The following is a 15,854-nucleotide window of genomic DNA, read 5'->3' on the forward strand; positions in this document are numbered from 1 at the left end:
AGGGTCTGGGAGGCACAGCACGCAGGGAGGGATGGAGGCAAGCCCCAGGGCAGCAGCAAACAGAGATTGAAAAGGGAAAGTGCAGTATTAAACCCTGCCTAGGGGGGGGAAACAGTCTGCGTGTCCCCAAAACACTGAACACTGAGGGTTAATGGGATGGAGGGGTTGCATGGAGGTGGGGGGGACTCGAGGTGCGAAGACGAAGCAGGAGGGTCTCTAAAGAGGGCCTGAGGTGGGTGATGAAAGCAGCCTGAGTGGGAGAACAGTTTGGCAAAGCCCTCCTGGAAACAAAACCACTGCAAAGGGATTACTGCAGGAACCTGGCAAGGAAAGCACAGACTGCATTTCACAGCCCAAGTGGTGAGGAGCTCCACCACCGTGTGACGGCAGAGCCGGCCCAGTGCTGCCACGGCCCTGCGAGCTCCCAGCACTGAGCTCCAGCTCCCAGCAGGCCCGCAGGGGACAGCATCTCCATCCCCAGTACAGCACAGTCCCCTCTGGCACTGGGGGAGTCCTGGAGCCCAGTGACAAACAGCAGCTGTCCCCGCTGGGGACACGGGGTCCTGCCACGAGCGGCACCGCAGCCGTCAGGGGCCATCCCACACACGTCAATAGAAGTGCTTCCGGCTCTGCTCCTGCCACTTGTTGTACACAATGACTCCGATAACAATGGCGAAGACGATGGCCACGAGGGAGAAGAAGACGATTAAGAAGAGAGCCAGGCCGCTCATGGGCTCCAGCGGTGCCTCCACTGTGGGGGAGAGGAACAGCTGTGAGACCCCAGGGGCTGCAGGGCAACTCATTGCCATCCTCCTGACCAAAGCTGCGTGGCTTTGGATGGAGCTCAGCTATTTGGTGGAGAGATGCCACAGTTTCTGCCCCTTGAGCCCCACTCACTTCCTGGCAGCTTGAGGTTGTCCACCACGGGCAGGTACACCTCCTTGTCCCTCCTCTCCTCCTCCGGTGTCCGCTCCACTGTGAGCTGGTACAGCTTCAGCGAGATGATGTCGTGGTTGTCTGCAAGCAGAGCAGATGCACCCTGAGGTGTCACCCACCAAAACGGCCCCAGCCACGGATGGGAGTGCCACTGATGCACTGTGGGACGTCATTACTCGAGCAACAGCCCCAGGATGATGGCTGCCCCCTCCCAAGGGGAGAACTCACCTCTTCAGGGCAAGCTCTATGCTCCTCCACCACCAACCTTTATCTACTTCACCAGCAAACAACAGCCCAGACTGGGACATCATCTGACTCAAAAGCATTTCCCCCCCACACACAAAAGCAGCGTGTTAGAATCAGCCTCACATGACCCTATTTCCTCTGCTTGTGACCGCGGTGTTATTAGTGGGACAACGCGAGTGCTCCAGGCCAGCCTGCCAGCTCCCAGGGCATTAGGCAGAGATCTGAGAAAGAAAAGGAACTTTTGTTGGAGCCAACAACAGGCTCAGACACCAGTCAGCGTGCTTTCACAGGGCATAACTCAACATCAGGCTTGAAACCTGCCCGGCAGAGGCAGAGCAGGGTAACTCCGGGCCTCACCGCACCCCAAGCAGCGCTGCAAGAGAAGGGGAGAGCAAGGAAGAGAAAGGCAGAGGGCATCAGCTCCTGCAAAGCCCCACTTCCATCAGCCCACGCTGCACCTGGCTGCTCCCTTCCCCACCACTGCTGCCCTCTGGCTGGGAAAGACAAAGAGAGAGCAGAGCTGCAGCAGAGCTGTTTTCAGAGCTGCTTTAAACACCAGCGACAGCACAGCACTGCCCTCAGGCTCTGCCCGTCACTGCACGTTGAGCCATGAGGGTACAGAGGAGACCCTCTGCCTGGAGGTCACCGCCAGCCTCATCTGGTGGCAGAGAGAGCTCAAGGAAAGCTGCCTTGAGCTGCACAGCACGCCCACACCACGATCTGAGCTCCTCAAGATGAGCAAAGTTCCCTAAAGCAAGGAGAGGTGCCCAGGCGCTCCCGTAAGCCTCGCCACGGCGCCAGGCACACCTCCAGACACACGAAGCTGCAGAAAAGCTGCCAGAGCTGCTCAGGGCCACACAGCAGTACCTGAGAGGTCACCAGTGACAGAGGAGGTCCCAAAGTAGTACCCACGGGGCAGGCGCACACCGGGCACGTCTATGCAGTCCCTCCACTCCTGCTTGCCATCAATATCAATCAGCACCTGCAAGAAAAGAGGTTCTGGTAGCACCAGGTGCCAGCACGGCAGCCTGAAACACCCCGGCAAGCCGAGCTCACCGTCAGCCTCCTCTTGACATAGCGGATGACCAGGAAGGTGTCGTGGTTGAGGTTGCGCACCATGGCCGTGCAGCCCCCCAGCTCCGTGGGCCTGCCGTCCCGGTCGTGGTCGTAGCTGAGCGAGCCGTTGTTCACCATGGCTGAGATGTAGGGGAAAACGCGCTGCGGGGAGAAGGCCGAGCTCAGCCCTCAGCACACAGCTCTGCCCCAGCATCACAGCACGTGGGCAGGGCTGGGAAGTGCTGCCCGAGTTCTGAGTGGTCCCGGGTGGAGCTGGGCTCAGCGTGGGTCCTTTCTGGCTTGGGATACTCCAAAGTTGTGATTCTATCAGCCTATGACGTCCTACTGAGCCCGGGCTCCCTCACTCCTGCTACGCTTCCCCAGAAGCACAAATCCTTGTCATCCCCTAACCTGGGCTACCACGCATCTAGGGCGGAGAAGAAAGCTCCCACAGGGACATCTGGAGCTCCAGTGAGGGAACTCCTCTACCAAGAGGACAAAGTGAGACCAAGCAGCACAGAAACATGCAGGTCAGCAAGAGCAAGTACCTGATTTCCTGGGCTGTACCTCCTCTTCTGAGCCTGTGAGTCCAGGGTTATCGCAAAGCAAGAAAGAGCACAGAAGCAAAATGGTCACAGACAGAGTTCAGCATTAACTCACAACCTGGGAAGAGCCTCCATGCACAGCTCAGCGAGGGCTGAAGGCAGAGGAGGGCTTAACTGCAGGGAGCCAAACCTCAGCCAGGATGCAGCGGAGGGGCAAAAGCCACCCCACAAACAGCTCCTCCTCACCCCGAGCACACACTGACCACCAACAGCTCCCGTGCGTCCCACAAACCAACTGCTCGTCTCCTCCCTGGAACAGAACTCTCAGTTTAAACTTTCAAAGGAGGGGAAAAGCAGCTGTGAACTCACACACAGCACTGCTGGTCACGGAGCGCTCCGCCTCCTCCTCTCCTCACTGTGGGGGAAGGAGGGCAGCTCCCTCCTGGGAGGCCATAAACATTCCGCAGATCATTTTGGGCCACTGAAATTAAAGCTGTGGCACATTTCTTTAAGAGAAGCACAGCCACAGCCCTGCACACCCGCAGGACCTACCAGCACCACTCAACCCCTGCACAGCTCTGGGAACACCGCGGGCTTCGGTCAGGCCGTACCAAGGCACAGCTATGAGCACAAAGTCCACCCCAGGCCAGAGCAGGCTGCTGTTCATGCCTGAACAGAGCTGCTGGTTGCAGCAGCCCCGAGGTCAGGGCACATCACAGCAGTGCCCCGTGTGTCCTCTGGGGACTGCACAGAGCAATGAGGGCGGCCCTGGGGCCGTGGGGTTAGCACTGAGGCCGTGGGGGTAAAGCAGTGCCCAAAAAGGCGCTTTGTTCAGGGCGCAACAACACCACTCCAACACCAGGGAGGGTGAGCTCGGGTTCTCACGGCCTCGCAGAGCTCACAGAGCAGGAACCAACGGCAAGGAGCCCCAAAGAAAAAGCAGATGCAGCAGAAGCACAGAGCACACCATGCCCCCTCCAGAAAGCAGCCCCAGCACGCAGCAGGATGGCATGGCTGCTGCTCTCCTCGAGCTCTCTGAAGCCCAGGGTGCAGCTCAGATTCTCCCCGGCTGCTGCCTGCCAGCAGCCCTCCAGAAGCATAGCAGTGCTATGCCATTAGCTCTCTCCTACCCCGCTTTCTCTGGGTGAAGTTGACAACAAACCTGCTCACAGATTGTCTCACTGCAAAGAAACTAAACGCACGGAGAGAAGAACTCGAGCACAGCTGAGCACCCCCTGCTGGCCTCCAATTCTGGATCCACAAAGCTTACACCTCGCTGGCTGAGACGTGGGCTCAGCACCCAGCTGCCCAGCAGGGTGCACACCACCCCCCCGCTCACCTCCTGCTGCTTCTCCTCGTTGGGGTAGGTGTCCACAAACACCCCCAGCCCCAGGAAGTTATCCTTGCTTCCAAAGACAGGCCCTGCGTGGGAAGACAGACAGCGTGAACGACAATGGAGACACGGGGGCCCAGAGGGATCCAAGGGAGGGCACAGAGCAGGAGCTCCTCTGGCTAAGTGTCCCCAGAGAGGTGACGCCAACACCCCTCCCTGCAGGCACAGCCTTCCTCCAGTGAGGTTTACCTTGCTGCATGCGGTCCTTGGTGTACCATATGGCAAAGCCATCGCCATTCAGGTTCTTCTTGCCTTGCCCGTGGATTTTGAAGTGCACCTGCATCTCCCAGTCACGGAGGTAGCACGGCTGCGAGAAGGAACAAGCGCGTGAGACAGGGGCGTCCCACCTCAGTTCCCTCCACCCGCAGCTCAGAACCATCACGTCCAAGCTCTCCCAGCCCCAAACTTCCCACTGCTCTAATCTCACCCAGTCCTGTCCTCCCCCCACCTTCCATAAAGCCCCCCCCAGTGTTACCACCCCACAAAGCCTTCCCGCCCTCAGCCACTCCGCACCCCCAAGTTTCCAAGACACCCACAGCCACCCCAGGTCCTCAAACACACTGAGCTGAAACTCCCCACCTTCCCCCACTTCCCCTTTGCCCCCCACCCCAAACCTTCAATCCTGAGTCCTTTCACCCAACCCCCCCCTCTAACCCCTCAACCCCAAAATCTCTCCTTTGGAACCCATTCATCCACCCCCTTCCCAAGTGCACGCGCCCCACACCTCTAACCCATTCCCTACAGCCCCCCTCTCTCCCCTCCCAAAATCTGAATCTATTTCTCCAGCCCCTCTTTACTGACCCACCCGATCGCCCCCCACCCGACCCCCCCACATTCCCCTTCACTCTGAAGTCTCTTAACCTGAACCCATTTCTCCAGCCCACTATCCCTACCCTATGCGGGGTTCCAGTTGTAGGGATTTGGGGCTTGTAGGGAATTCCCTCTCTGAACCCTTTTCTCCAGCCACCCTCTTCCCCCCCTCCGCAAGCACGCACCCCAGTGTCCCCAGTCTCCCCTCCACATTCCCCCCCCACCCCAAAACCTCTTCTTTTGAACCCACGCCTCTTCCTCCTCCCCCAAGCACAGACGCTCCGCATCCCTAACACTCCCCTACGTCCCACAACCCGCAGACCCATCCTCTAACCCGTTTATCGCCCCCATAACTCCCCAACCCCCAAATCCCACCACCTCAACCCCACTGCCCCCTCCCCAAACCCCACACTCGGCGCTCACCACGCGGTTCCACACTGCTCCCCACTTGCTCTGCACGTCGGGCGTGAGGCGGATGTACTGCGCCATCACAATGGCGTTTCCCTGCAGCTCCCACAGCCCCGCGCTGGCCGAGCCCACTCCTGTCGGGCCCACACCGGCGGTCGGTACCGGGCCTCGAGGCACCGGCCCCGGGCTGCCCTCCACCCCCGCTCCCCGCCTCACCCTGGTACGGTTTGGACAGCGAGTGCTCCCGCTTCAGGTGCTCCTCCATCTGCTCGGCCCGCGGCCCGCCCAGCCCGAGCGCCACGGCCAGCAGCGCCAGCCCTGCCCGCCACCGGCCCGCCGCCATCTTGCCTCCTCCTTCCCCCGTCCCCGCACCCCCATTGGTCAGCCCGCTCCGCCCGCCTTCCAGCCCCGCACCCCCATTGGTCAGCCCGCTCCGCCTGCCGACGCGATGCTGACGGCTGGTTGGCTGCACGGCGTGTCTGTCACATGGAGGGCGGGGATAACGCGCGCAGGGAGGGATTGAATTCAAGGACACTTCCGGGGTAGAGGTGCGGCGGGGTCCTAGTGCGCGCCCGGAGCTCCCCGAGTCCGCCCGTGGGTCGTAATCTTCCCAACGTTTTAGGCCGTGCCTATGGGTCTTAACGGCCCCCAAGGGTCTTTTGGGTCCTGTCCGTGGGTTCTCGTGACCCCAAATGTGCGAACCCACAGGGTGATCCACCCCCGTCAAGTTTCTGGTGCCCTCAAAGGGCCTGGGACCTGCACCGCAGATCCTAGTGCCCCCCCTCCGAGGTCCTGCCCCGTAAGGCTCAGGACCTGCCCCCTCGTCGAAGCCCTGCCCCTTAGAGCCCAGTGATGTCACCACCGTGCCTCGTCCCAAAACGTTGGCTCGGATTGCAGGTCCTACTGCCCCCCATCCCGCATCCCGCTCTCCACTCGAGCCCTGTCCCCCGGGGTCGCAGCGCTCCCAACCGACCCCACCCGGGTTCCCAAGCCCCATTCTCTTCCACCAACCCTCCTCCCGTTCCCCTCCAACCACACCCACCACCGATCATCCCCACCGCGCCGCCTCCCCCGTTTAAACCTCACCATCCCCCTTTCAACACCGCCCCGCGCGCCGGTGGGCGTGGCCATCTGAAGAGGGCGTGGCCGCACCGAAAGGGGCGTGGCCTGGCGGCGGGCTGACGCCACGGGCGCGCGGCGGCCGCGAGCCACAAACATGGCGGCGGGCGGCGGGCGGCGGCGCGGCGGCACCGCGGGCATCGGGGCCACCCGCAGCACGGCAGCGTCGCCGCCTCCGCTCCTCCCCCCGCTCCTCCTGCTGCTCGCCCTCCCCGGCGGCACCGCGGCGAGCGGAGGGGAAAGCGTGATCCTGGGCATGCGGCTGGAGGAGAGCACCAAGCCGGCGGCCCCCACGCGAGGCCCGATCCGCGTGACCGAGGGCAGCGAGCTGCTGCTTCGCCTGTACGGCTTAGGGCTGGGGCCGGGCACCGGGAAGCGCGTGGCCTTCGCCGAGCTGCGCCCCGCCGGCAACGCCTCGACGCCCAACGGGACGTGCCCCGAGCGCTCGCAGGACCTGGTGGTGCAGGGCCTGGAGGCGGCACCGGGAGGAACCGCCGACACCTCGGCTCTGCTCCGCGTGTGGGTGCAGCCGCTGCGCAAGGACGAGCAGGCCAAGACCTACGTGCTGTGCACGCAGCAGCGGCCCGGCCTGCCCTGGGTGCCGCACCAAGGAGCGGACGGACGCATCGTGGTGGTGGAGGAGAAGAAGTCGCTGCTGCCGCTGTGGCTGCAGGTGATCCTGATCGCGGGGCTGCTGGTGCTGTCGGGGATTTTCAGCGGGCTCAACCTCGGTTTGATGGCGTTGGACCCCATGGAGCTGCGCATCGTGCAGAACTGCGGCACCGAGAAGGAGAAGCGTTACGCCAGGAAGATCGAACCCATCCGGAGGAAAGGCAACTACCTGCTGTGCTCGCTGCTGCTGGGCAACGTGCTGGTCAACACCACGCTCACCATCCTCCTGGACGACCTCATCGGTTCGGGCATCGGCACCGTGGTAGCCTCCACCATCGGGATTGTCATCTGCGGGGAGATCGTGCCCCAGGCGCTCTGCTCGCGGCACGGTTTGGCCGTGGGTGCCAACACCATCGTGGTCACCAAGTTCTTCATGCTGGTGACGTTTCCCCTGTCCTACCCCATCAGCAAGCTGCTGGATTACATCCTGGGCCAGGAGATCGGCACCGTGTACAACCGGGAGAAGCTGGTGGAGATGCTGAAGGTGACGGAGCCCTACAACGACCTGGTGCGGGAGGAGCTCAACATGATCCAGGGGGCCCTGGAGCTGCGCACCAAGACGGTGGAGGACGTGATGACCCCGCTGCAGAACTGCTTCATGATCAACAGCGACGCCATCCTGGACTTCAACACCATGTCGGAGATCATGGAGAGCGGCTTCACCCGCATCCCCGTCTACGAGGAGGAGCGCTCCAACATCATGGACATCCTCTACGTCAAGGACCTGGCCTTCGTCGACCCCGACGATTGCACGCCCCTCAAGACCATCACCAAGTTCTACAACCACCCCGTCCACGTCGTTTTCCACGACACCAAGCTGGACGCCATGCTGGAGGAGTTCAAGAAGGGTGAGCGAAGCGGGGGAACGCTCCCCGGGGCGCTGCTGTTCCCTATGGCTCCGGTGATGCCATGCCGGAAGCAAAACTCAGGTTCCCTGGCAGCTCTCCAGGGCCGGGGCTGCAGAGCTGGCGTGGGCTTCGGGGGGCTCGTGGGCATGGGGAGGACACGGAGTCCCCACTGGAGATGGGGGAGTGGCTCTGTTTCAGCGCCCATCGCTCGGTGGGATCTCTCTGTGGCGGTGTTGAGGTGGCAGAGCTGTCCCTGCAGAGCAACTTCAGCTCGACACTCGCCTCTGGAAACACTTGGAGAGTGTTTACACGCTCTTCTGTTTTAATTACTGGCCCCGGAGGCCCTTGAAATGCTGCTGGAGAGTTGCACGGCTTGCTTTGGCTCCCTCCTCTGGGCCCTGCCTCACTGCCCTGGCCTCCCTCTGGCCCCAGAAGCCTTTGGTGAGGGCTGTGCAGCAGCCTGGGACCCCACTGCACTCAGTGACCCCACTGCCTCCCCAGGTCCCATTAAGCTCGTGGCTGCATCCTGTCAGCATTGGGGACATGTAGGGGTGCGGGGCGGTCGCCTGCACTTCGTGCTGGGATTTAGGGGATCTGGTGATTCCTCCTGCAGCCAGAGCTGTGCTGCAGCTCGGGGCAGGATTTAGCAGATCCAAGCCAGGCTGATCCTCCAGGGTAAGAGTCCAGAGGCGGTGTGCTCAGTTCCTGCCTCCTTTCTGCACCCACACTCTCCCAGCACCCCAAGACATTGTCACACTTGATGGTGGCTCAGATTCCCCCTTCCCAAAACCCAAGAGAACAGGAGCGGGGCCGCATTCTGCCTCCCCAGTGCTGGAGCTGGAGCTGGCCCAGCTGCTGGCGCCAGCTTTCCCTCCTACGAATCCTTATTAAAGGATTTAAAGCACAATCTCTCTGATTACAAAGCCTCCGACGTCCCGCGCTGGTGTTCACTGCTGGGTCAGAAGTGGGGAGCTGGCTGCCCTGCTGCTGGCCGGGGTTTGGGAGCTGGGTCAGCCCCCAGGGCCCACTCCTCGGGGTTGGAGGTGTTGGAAATCCACTGAGCAAGAGGATGAAGAGCTGGAATCTGTTGGCCGTGCTCCTGATCACCCTAGCTGCAGGACTGGTGCCGTGGATGCGGCCCAGACGCTGGCACTGGGATGACAGATCCCACAGCCCCATCCTCCTGCTCCTCTTGGTGTGAGCACAGCGTGGGGCTCAGAGCTGGGACAGAATGCTTCGCCCCTCGGCAGCGCGGGGGCTTCACTGGGCATGAGGCGGTCCCCTCCTGTCCTCCCTTCCCACACCCCTCATTGAGGAAGGGGAAGATCAGGGTTTCACCTGTGTTTTTGGGGTGCACAGGGGGAGCGGTGGCCTGAACGGTGCGAGCAGGATCTGTACCCTTTGCTCCCGTCCCCGCTGCGCCCACGGGGAGGAACCACGACCTGACTCAGCGGGGCTGGTCCTGCGTGGGTGCAGGTGACAGGGGCCGTGTCCCTGCAGGTCATGTCCCCTTGCCTGTGTCCCCCTGGCCAAGCCCTTGCCTCAGGGCTGCGGTGAGGTGTCCCCAGTCCTGCGGGCGCCTCTACCCTTAATTGCTGTCATTAAACAGGGAAGGAGCGCCCAGCCCAGGGCTAGTTCAGATCCTAATGTCTTTATTGTCCCTGCTCAGGGAGTGTGGTAGGGCTGAGCACATGCTATGAGTTGGCTGGAGCGTGGCTGTGTGACGTCCGCCTGTCCGTCCGCAGGGAAGTCACACCTGGCCATCGTGCAGAAGGTGAACAATGAGGGCGAGGGGGACCCCTTTTACGAGGTGCTGGGGCTGGTGACGCTGGAGGACGTCATCGAGGAGATCATCAAGTCAGAGATCCTGGACGAGTCGGATGCTTTTGGTAGGTGTGGGGCTCGGCCCCGCGTCCCCGCGGCGTGCCGGGGAGCTGGGTGCCACCTGCTGCCCTGTCACTCCGCTAGCAGCCAATGAAAACCGCAGCAAGAAGCGGACGGGCAACCAGAAGGGCAAGCGGGACTTCTCGGCCTTCAAAGACCCCGTCAACGAGCAGAAGGTGAAGGTGTCCCCGCAGCTGCTGCTGGCTGCTCACCGCTTCCTCTCCACGGGTGAGTTTTTGGCAGCTCTCCGCGTGGCTCTGTCCATCCGTGTCTGCTTTGTGCTGCTGTGCCCGGAGCTGTGAGGGTTCTGTTCCCTTCTCGTTGCTGTGTAACTGCTGTCATCTTGCTTGCTGCTGGTCTGTCATGAGGAGCCCTGCCTGGCGCTGTGTCCCTGCAGAAGGGGCCCACTGGTGCCGTGACCTCACGCTGCCCGGAGGGTCCCTGGGGTGGGGATGTGGAAGCACCATGGCTGCTGCATTCCAGCAGGAGCCAGGATTGGGTGCCCCTGGAGGCAAGGGGCTGTGACCGTGGCACCCTGCTCCTCTCTCTGTGCCCAAAAATGAGGTCTGGGTTTGGCCAGCAGGAAGGTGCTGCCCACGTGCTGGCACGTGTCACCCTGCAGGGGACCTGAGTGCTCCCCCTTTGGGGCCCAACCTGATGCAAAGCACTTCCCCGAGGGGCAGAGTGTCCTCCTGCCTTCCTCAGCACCTTCATCTGCGGGGATGGGAGCAGGAGCAGGGAGGGCCCGCAGCTCTGAGCCCATCCTGTCTCACTCACAGAGGTGACACTCTTCACGCCCAACTTCATCTCTGAGAAGATCCTGCTGCGGCTGCTCAAGTACTCCGACGTCATCCAGGAGCTGAAGTTCGACGAGGAGAACAAGAAATCTCCGCACCACTTCCTCTACACCAAGAACAAAGCTGCTGACTACTTCATCCTCATCCTGCAGGTAGCGGGGGGTGGCAGTGCCCCTTGGGTGCCATCAGCATGACACCCAGGGTGCTGCCCATCACCAGGGCCGTGGGCAAGCTCCTTCCACCCACCGCAGGCATTACAGGGCCTGACACTGCCTCTCCCTTGCAGGGCAAGGTGGAGGTGGAGGCCGGTAAGGAGTGCATGAAGTTTGAAGCAGGAGCCTTCTCCTACTACGGGGTGATGGCCATCAGCCCGCCTCCTATATCAGGTAAGCCCCGCAGGGATCCCCAGCGCTCCTCCAGCCCCACCCCCGCTCCGCCCTGCCCTCTGCCATCGCTCTAGTGCTCTCTCTTAACGTGCCCTCTGCACGTGTCATGTTGTCCCTCTCTGCCCAGCCCCGGCACCAGTCCTCAGCTCCCAGGCTGTTGTTTGCCAACATGATGGGTTGAGGACCCAGGTGTCCCCAGCACTCCGGGCCACGTTAATCCAGCACCGGTTGTCATGCCCCTGGGGCTGCACAGGGGATCTGGCAGATCCCAGTGCTCCTGGAGGAGGAAAGGCAGTGCCTCAGCCCTTTAGGGGACAGAGCTGAGCTCCTGGTGTCACGAGGGTCCTGTGCTCCCCTCTCCCACCCCATTTTCTCCCACCTGCGGCTATGGAGGTAGCACTGGCAGAGCAGAGGATCCCACCTGCGTTGGGGCTGTCCCTGTGGTGTATGGGTGCTGTGGAGGTGCCACCCTCCCTGCGCTGTCTGTGGTCCATCCGTCACCCTCGTCTTGCTGACCACGCTGTCCCCATCAGCCCACCTATCCCCGATCCATCGGGGCAGGGAGCAGCACCCTCAGGTTGGGGCGCACACTGAGAGCCGGGGGGGCCCGAGCGATCCCTTAGGCGGTGCTGAGCCTGTCCGCACCCCACAGAGACCCGCTCCCCGTCCCACATCAGCGGCCTCAACCGCTCGGCCTCGCTCAGCTGCCACGAGCGCTCCGACTCCGTCTCGTCCCCCATTGGCGGCAGCAACAACCAGCTCAGCGCCGTCGCGCCCTACGTGGCCGACTTCAGCGTCCGCGCACTCAGCGACCTGCAGTTCGTCAAGGTGAGGCCGCATGGGGCCAGGGGACCTCTCCCACCCCACGGCCACGACCCCCACACCTCACTGCGGCTTCGCTTTCCGCACAGATCACGCGGCAGGAGTACCAGAACGGCCTCACCACGTCCCGCATGGACAGTTGTCCCCAGTCCCCGGACAGCGGCGCTCCCAAACCCGATCTCCCGGAGAAAGCGGAGCCGGCGGATGAGACCACCAGCCTGCTGAACGAGAGGAACTGCCTGGGCCGCCGCAGCACCCACGGCCCCATTGAGAACTCCATCTGAGCCGCCCGCAGGCCGGGGACGCGCTGGGAGCCGCGGGGATGCGCTCCGCACACGGTTCCAAAGGAGCGACTGCGGCGGAGGAGGAAGAGCCCGGCCCGGTGCTGCTGCTGCTGCTGCTCGGGGACGGCCGCGATGCGGAGGGCCCCGTGAGGCCGAGGCCTCCGCTCGGTGCAGCTCAGGGAGTTCGGGTCCCGCGGGCCGGGCCTCCTCCTGCGGCGGGGCCCACTGCCGCCATCTTCCCCTATGCCCCTTAACCCCCCCCCCAATATGAATGATGGAAGCGAAGCAGAGGAGGGGGTGATGTGACTCAGGGAGTGCCGTGGCCCCGGGGTGGGGGCTCTGGGGGGCACACAGCTAGCGACCAAAGGATGGTGGGGGGCAGCCCCCTCCCCAGGGGGTTCCTCCCAAAACGGACCCCCCCCCTTCCCCCACATCCCCCCCCAGCGCTGCCCCCAGCCCCACAAAGCACAATCCCCGGTGACCGCTGTTAAGTTATTGGGAGAAGGGGAATTAATTGTGTTAATCACATCGCGACGATCAGGGCCTCGTTCTGCTGCGGGGAGACGCTAGGAATAATAATAATTAATAATAATGAACCACGGTGAAAAACCATTTTTTTATTAAATCTTCCTCTATGCAAACCCCCCCCCCCACCTCCCGCTCAAGAATCTGTATTTATTTTCGCATCGGGTTTGATTTGTATATTCAGGGAGGGGACGCTGGGCCCTGCGCAGCCCACTGCAGCCCCACACCCCTCCCCTCCGGGTTGTGGAACGGATTATGGAACTTTATTTTATTTTTTGCCGATTGGTTAATAAAATTCTTTATCTTAGTGTCGGGTTTGATGAGGGCGGAATGGGGCGCGGCGCCTTTAAATCCCGCCTCACTGTTGTTTATAGCGCCGCGCTGGTGAGGGGGTGGCGGCCGCCGATTGGCTGAGAGGTCTGAGTTAGCGAGCCCGCTAATTGGTTGTGAGGAGGAGAGCTAGCAGGGCCGCTGATGATTGGTGGTAAAGGCGAGGGAAGAGGCGGGGCGGGCGCTGATTGGCCACGGGGAGAGGGGCGGGCGCCGGTTTCCGCTGTCTCCATGGCGACGTACGGCGGAAGCGGAAGTAGCGCCGCAGGGCGGTGCCGGGGCTCTGTGGGGTCGCGGTGCCGCTCTTCTCCCGCGGGTGCGGCTCTGTGGGCTCGGGACGCTGCGCGGGGGGGGCGGCACCGGGGAGGGCGTGAGGGACCGACGCGCTTAACGGCCGCGCCCCTTCGTTCCCGCAGGCGGGACCACGCCGCGCCCGGGATTGCGGGGAGGTGGGACCGGAGCCGAAGCGCGGCCCCCGCGGAGCGCTCCCCGCGGTGATCGTTCCGTCAGCGCTGCGCTCTCTGCCCCATTCTCTGTGGTTTGCGGTTGTTCTGCTCTTTCCGAGGCAGTAGGAGCTGCCCGAGGGGCGCAGCTCTGTCCCGGCTCGGAAGTGGAGGTGTCCCCACATGCGCTCCCCCCCCCCCCGTGCTCCCCCGTGGGGACACTGTGCCGCCTTTCTCCTGTCAGCACAGCACTGCGTACCCCATGCTTAATCTTTAGGGCTGTGTTGTGTTTTGATTTTTCTGGAGCAATGGGCAGCCGGAGGGGCAGCTCAAAAATGGACACTCTGTGTCTGTGCAGTGGCACCTCAGCTCACGGCCACGGCCCATCCCGGGGTGGGGGCAGTGCTGTCGTCTGCCCCGCGCACCATTCTCGTCTTCGTGCCACCACCTGCGGTGACCCTGCGTCCCCCCAGGCGCAGGGACAAAGAGGCGGACGCAGCATTCAGGGCCGGGCCGTTGTTTTTTTCTTTTCCACCAGGGCCGTGTCCCTCTGCCTCCATCCGCGCTGTCCTCGCTGCGGCCCTTCACCCCTCCAGCAGATCCCACACCGCGGGGTCGGCCGTGTCGCGGGGCCGCCGTCCTTTAGCGTCGCGAGCCGCCCGCAAAGCAGGGCCGTGCTGCAGCAGCAGGACGCACAGCTCCCGGTGACCGCGCTCCGCCGCCTGCGTGCGACCCACCATTGGAGTGCCACCACCACCACGGGAAGGGGGAACCATCCCCTAAGGGGGACGGGACCGTCCCCTCGCTGCCACCACACACCTTGTGCAGGCTGGTGCGGCCGTCCCCGTCGGCGGCAGCGGGGTCAGCACCGTGTGCCAGCAGGAGCCGCGCCACGGCCACGTGCCCGCAGTAGCTGGCGCGGTGCAGAGCGGTGGCCCCACCGGGCGTGCGGGCGTTGCAGTGCGCACCGTGCTGCAGCAGCAGGCGGCACACCCCCAGGTGCCCGTTGCGGCTGGCGTAGTGCTGCGGGGCGGTGGGCAGCGGTGAGCGCAGGGGGCTCGCGTTCTCCTGCTGCCCTCCCACCGCCCCGCGGGCCCCGTACCAGGGCGGTGTACCCCGCCAGGTCGGGCTGGCTGGGCTCCCCGCGCCGCTCCAGCAGATGCAGCACACGCGTCTCGTCCCCGTCCCGCGCCGCTGCCCAGATCCCTGCGGAGGTTAGGACGGGAATGGAGAACATTTCTCCCCGGTGTCCTCAGCTCCCCCGGCCCCGAAGCGCGCACCCCGCTCGAAGTCCATCTCGGGCAGGCTCTGGTGCACGCTGGGCACCGCCACGCGCGGCGGGCAGCACGGACCCTGCGGCGAGCGGCGGCCCGCCGCCATCAGCGGGGCAGGGAGAGCCGAGCGGGGACGAGAGGAGCCGAGATCAGCCGAAGCGGAACGAGCGCAGTTGAGGGGGAGCCGAGAGAGGACGAAGTAAGCCGAGGAGGAACGAAGGGCCGAGTGGGAACGAGTCGAGCAGCGGCGAAGGGAGCCGAGTAGGAACGAACGGAGTCGAGTGGGGCCGAGGGGAAACGAAAGGAGTCGAGGGGGTACGAAAGAAGCCGAAGGGAAACGAAACGAGTCGAGGGGCGGCCGAAGAGAGCCGAGGGGGAACGAGTGGAGCCGAAAAGAGCCGAGGGGCATCCGATCGGCACAGCGCAGGCGCACTGCTGCCCCTCCCCGCCCCGCGGCGCTGCCCACGCGGAGTTCCCCCCGCCCCCCCCGGCCCCGCTTCCCACGGCCCCACGCCGCCTCCTGGCGCCGCGCCCGCTCCCAGGCCCCGCCGGGACCCCGAGGCCGCTTCCGGCCTTCCCGTCACCCCCCACCCCCCCGAAAAAACCCACACAGCTCGAGGCCCCCCCTCCCCCTTCACGGGAACGGCGCCTCGAAGCCCTTTTATAGCCCCGAGCGCGGCCCTTTCCGTGAGCTCAGCGTTGGGGGGGGGGGGGGGGGGGAGTGCATTTTTTTCCTTTTTATTATGAATATAGAAATACCCCACGTGCTTACAGCAAATAAATATATTTCGGTAACAAATAAATTACACTGGGGGGGTGGAGGTGGGGGCAGGCATACAAAAGGGGCAGCGTGCAAGGGGCGGCGGGAGGGGTATGTACACGGAGGGGTGGGGGTGGTACAAAAGTTATCGAGGCGAAAAACGATGGGAACTGGCCCAAAAAGGGCACTTGCCGGGGGGGAGGGGGTGGAAGGAGGGACTTGAGCCACAATGGGGGGGCCGCAGAGGGGTCCCGGTGCCCGGGTCGCTGTCCCCGGGCTCAGTCCCAATGCCCGGGGCTGTGTCTCCATGGCCAGG

The 15,854-nt window shown here is 63.5% G+C and overlaps 3 protein-coding genes across 7 annotated transcripts; 1 reads left to right on the plus strand and 2 right to left on the minus strand.

Annotated features, from left to right (window-relative positions):
* Positions 1 to 469: 469 nt before the first annotated feature.
* LMAN2L (lectin, mannose binding 2 like) lies at positions 470 to 5,739 on the minus strand. Of its 4 annotated transcripts, none has more exons than XM_065747587.1 (9): positions 5,611 to 5,739; positions 5,410 to 5,528; positions 4,366 to 4,483; positions 4,123 to 4,205; positions 2,787 to 2,819; positions 2,239 to 2,400; positions 2,050 to 2,164; positions 898 to 1,017; positions 470 to 751 (listed from the first exon to the last, which is right to left on the minus strand). In XM_065747587.1, the coding sequence occupies exons 1-9, from the start codon at positions 5,735 to 5,737 to the stop codon at positions 609 to 611; spliced, it is 1,020 nt and encodes a 339-aa protein (XP_065603659.1). In that variant the 5' UTR covers positions 5,738 to 5,739; the 3' UTR covers positions 470 to 608. The 4 variants fall into 4 exon arrangements, with proteins under 4 accessions (XP_065603659.1, XP_065603660.1, XP_065603662.1 ...); XM_065747589.1 differs by lacking the exon at positions 470 to 751 and adding an exon at positions 1,306 to 1,403 and having other exon boundaries at positions 929 to 1,017; XM_065747588.1 differs by lacking the exon at positions 2,787 to 2,819.
* Positions 5,740 to 6,595: 856 nt separating this feature from the next.
* Positions 6,596 to 12,253, plus strand: CNNM4 (cyclin and CBS domain divalent metal cation transport mediator 4). Of its 2 annotated transcripts, none has more exons than XM_065747597.1 (7): positions 6,596 to 8,033; positions 9,779 to 9,922; positions 10,002 to 10,145; positions 10,697 to 10,866; positions 11,001 to 11,100; positions 11,753 to 11,928; positions 12,012 to 12,253. In XM_065747597.1, exons 1-7 carry the CDS (start codon positions 6,611 to 6,613, stop codon positions 12,204 to 12,206), a joined length of 2,352 nt encoding a protein of 783 aa, XP_065603669.1. In that variant the 5' UTR covers positions 6,596 to 6,610; the 3' UTR covers positions 12,207 to 12,253. The 2 variants fall into 2 exon arrangements, with proteins under 2 accessions (XP_065603669.1, XP_065603670.1); XM_065747598.1 differs by having other exon boundaries at positions 10,005 to 10,145.
* Positions 12,254 to 14,058: 1,805 nt separating this feature from the next.
* ANKRD39 (ankyrin repeat domain 39) lies at positions 14,059 to 15,232 on the minus strand. The gene is made up of 4 exons (XM_065747600.1): positions 14,785 to 15,232; positions 14,607 to 14,710; positions 14,324 to 14,527; positions 14,059 to 14,226 (listed from the first exon to the last, which is right to left on the minus strand). The coding sequence occupies exons 1-4, from the start codon at positions 15,185 to 15,187 to the stop codon at positions 14,089 to 14,091; spliced, it is 849 nt and encodes a 282-aa protein (XP_065603672.1). The 5' UTR covers positions 15,188 to 15,232; the 3' UTR covers positions 14,059 to 14,088.
* Positions 15,233 to 15,854: the final 622 nt, after the last annotated feature.

This window comes from Cyrtonyx montezumae, unplaced genomic scaffold (assembly GCF_038088225.1).
Source record: "Cyrtonyx montezumae isolate F1298 unplaced genomic scaffold, pur_monq_1.0 scaffold_47, whole genome shotgun sequence".
In the NCBI taxonomy this organism is placed as follows: Eukaryota; Metazoa; Chordata; class Aves; order Galliformes; family Odontophoridae; genus Cyrtonyx; species Cyrtonyx montezumae.

Excerpts from the sequence above, each read along its gene's own strand:
- ANKRD39 (XM_065747600.1), bottom strand. The coding sequence starts at position 15,187 with ATGCCCCTCGGCTCTTTTCGGCTCCACTCGTTCCCCCTCGGCTCTCTT. Across the intron at positions 14,711-14,784 it reads CGAGATGGACTTCGAGCGGG|GGATCTGGGCAGCGGCGCGG; the intron begins GTGCGCGCTTCG and ends TAACCTCCGCAG. Across the intron at positions 14,227-14,323 it reads GCCGCACCAGCCTGCACAAG|GCGGCGGAGCGCGGTCACCG; the intron begins GTGTGTGGTGGC and ends GGTCGCACGCAG.
- CNNM4 (XM_065747597.1), top strand. The coding sequence starts at position 6,611 with ATGGCGGCGGGCGGCGGGCGGCGGCGCGGCGGCACCGCGGGCATCGGG. Across the intron at positions 8,034-9,778 it reads GCTGGAGGAGTTCAAGAAGG|GGAAGTCACACCTGGCCATC; the intron begins GTGAGCGAAGCG and ends GTCCGTCCGCAG. Across the intron at positions 10,146-10,696 it reads TCACCGCTTCCTCTCCACGG|AGGTGACACTCTTCACGCCC; the intron begins GTGAGTTTTTGG and ends TCTCACTCACAG.
- LMAN2L (XM_065747587.1), bottom strand. The coding sequence starts at position 5,737 with ATGGCGGCGGGCCGGTGGCGGGCAGGGCTGGCGCTGCTGGCCGTGGCG. Across the intron at positions 5,529-5,610 it reads GCTGTCCAAACCGTACCAGG|GAGTGGGCTCGGCCAGCGCG; the intron begins GTGAGGCGGGGA and ends TGGGCCCGACAG. Across the intron at positions 4,206-4,365 it reads CAAGGACCGCATGCAGCAAG|GGCCTGTCTTTGGAAGCAAG; the intron begins GTAAACCTCACT and ends CTTCCCACGCAG.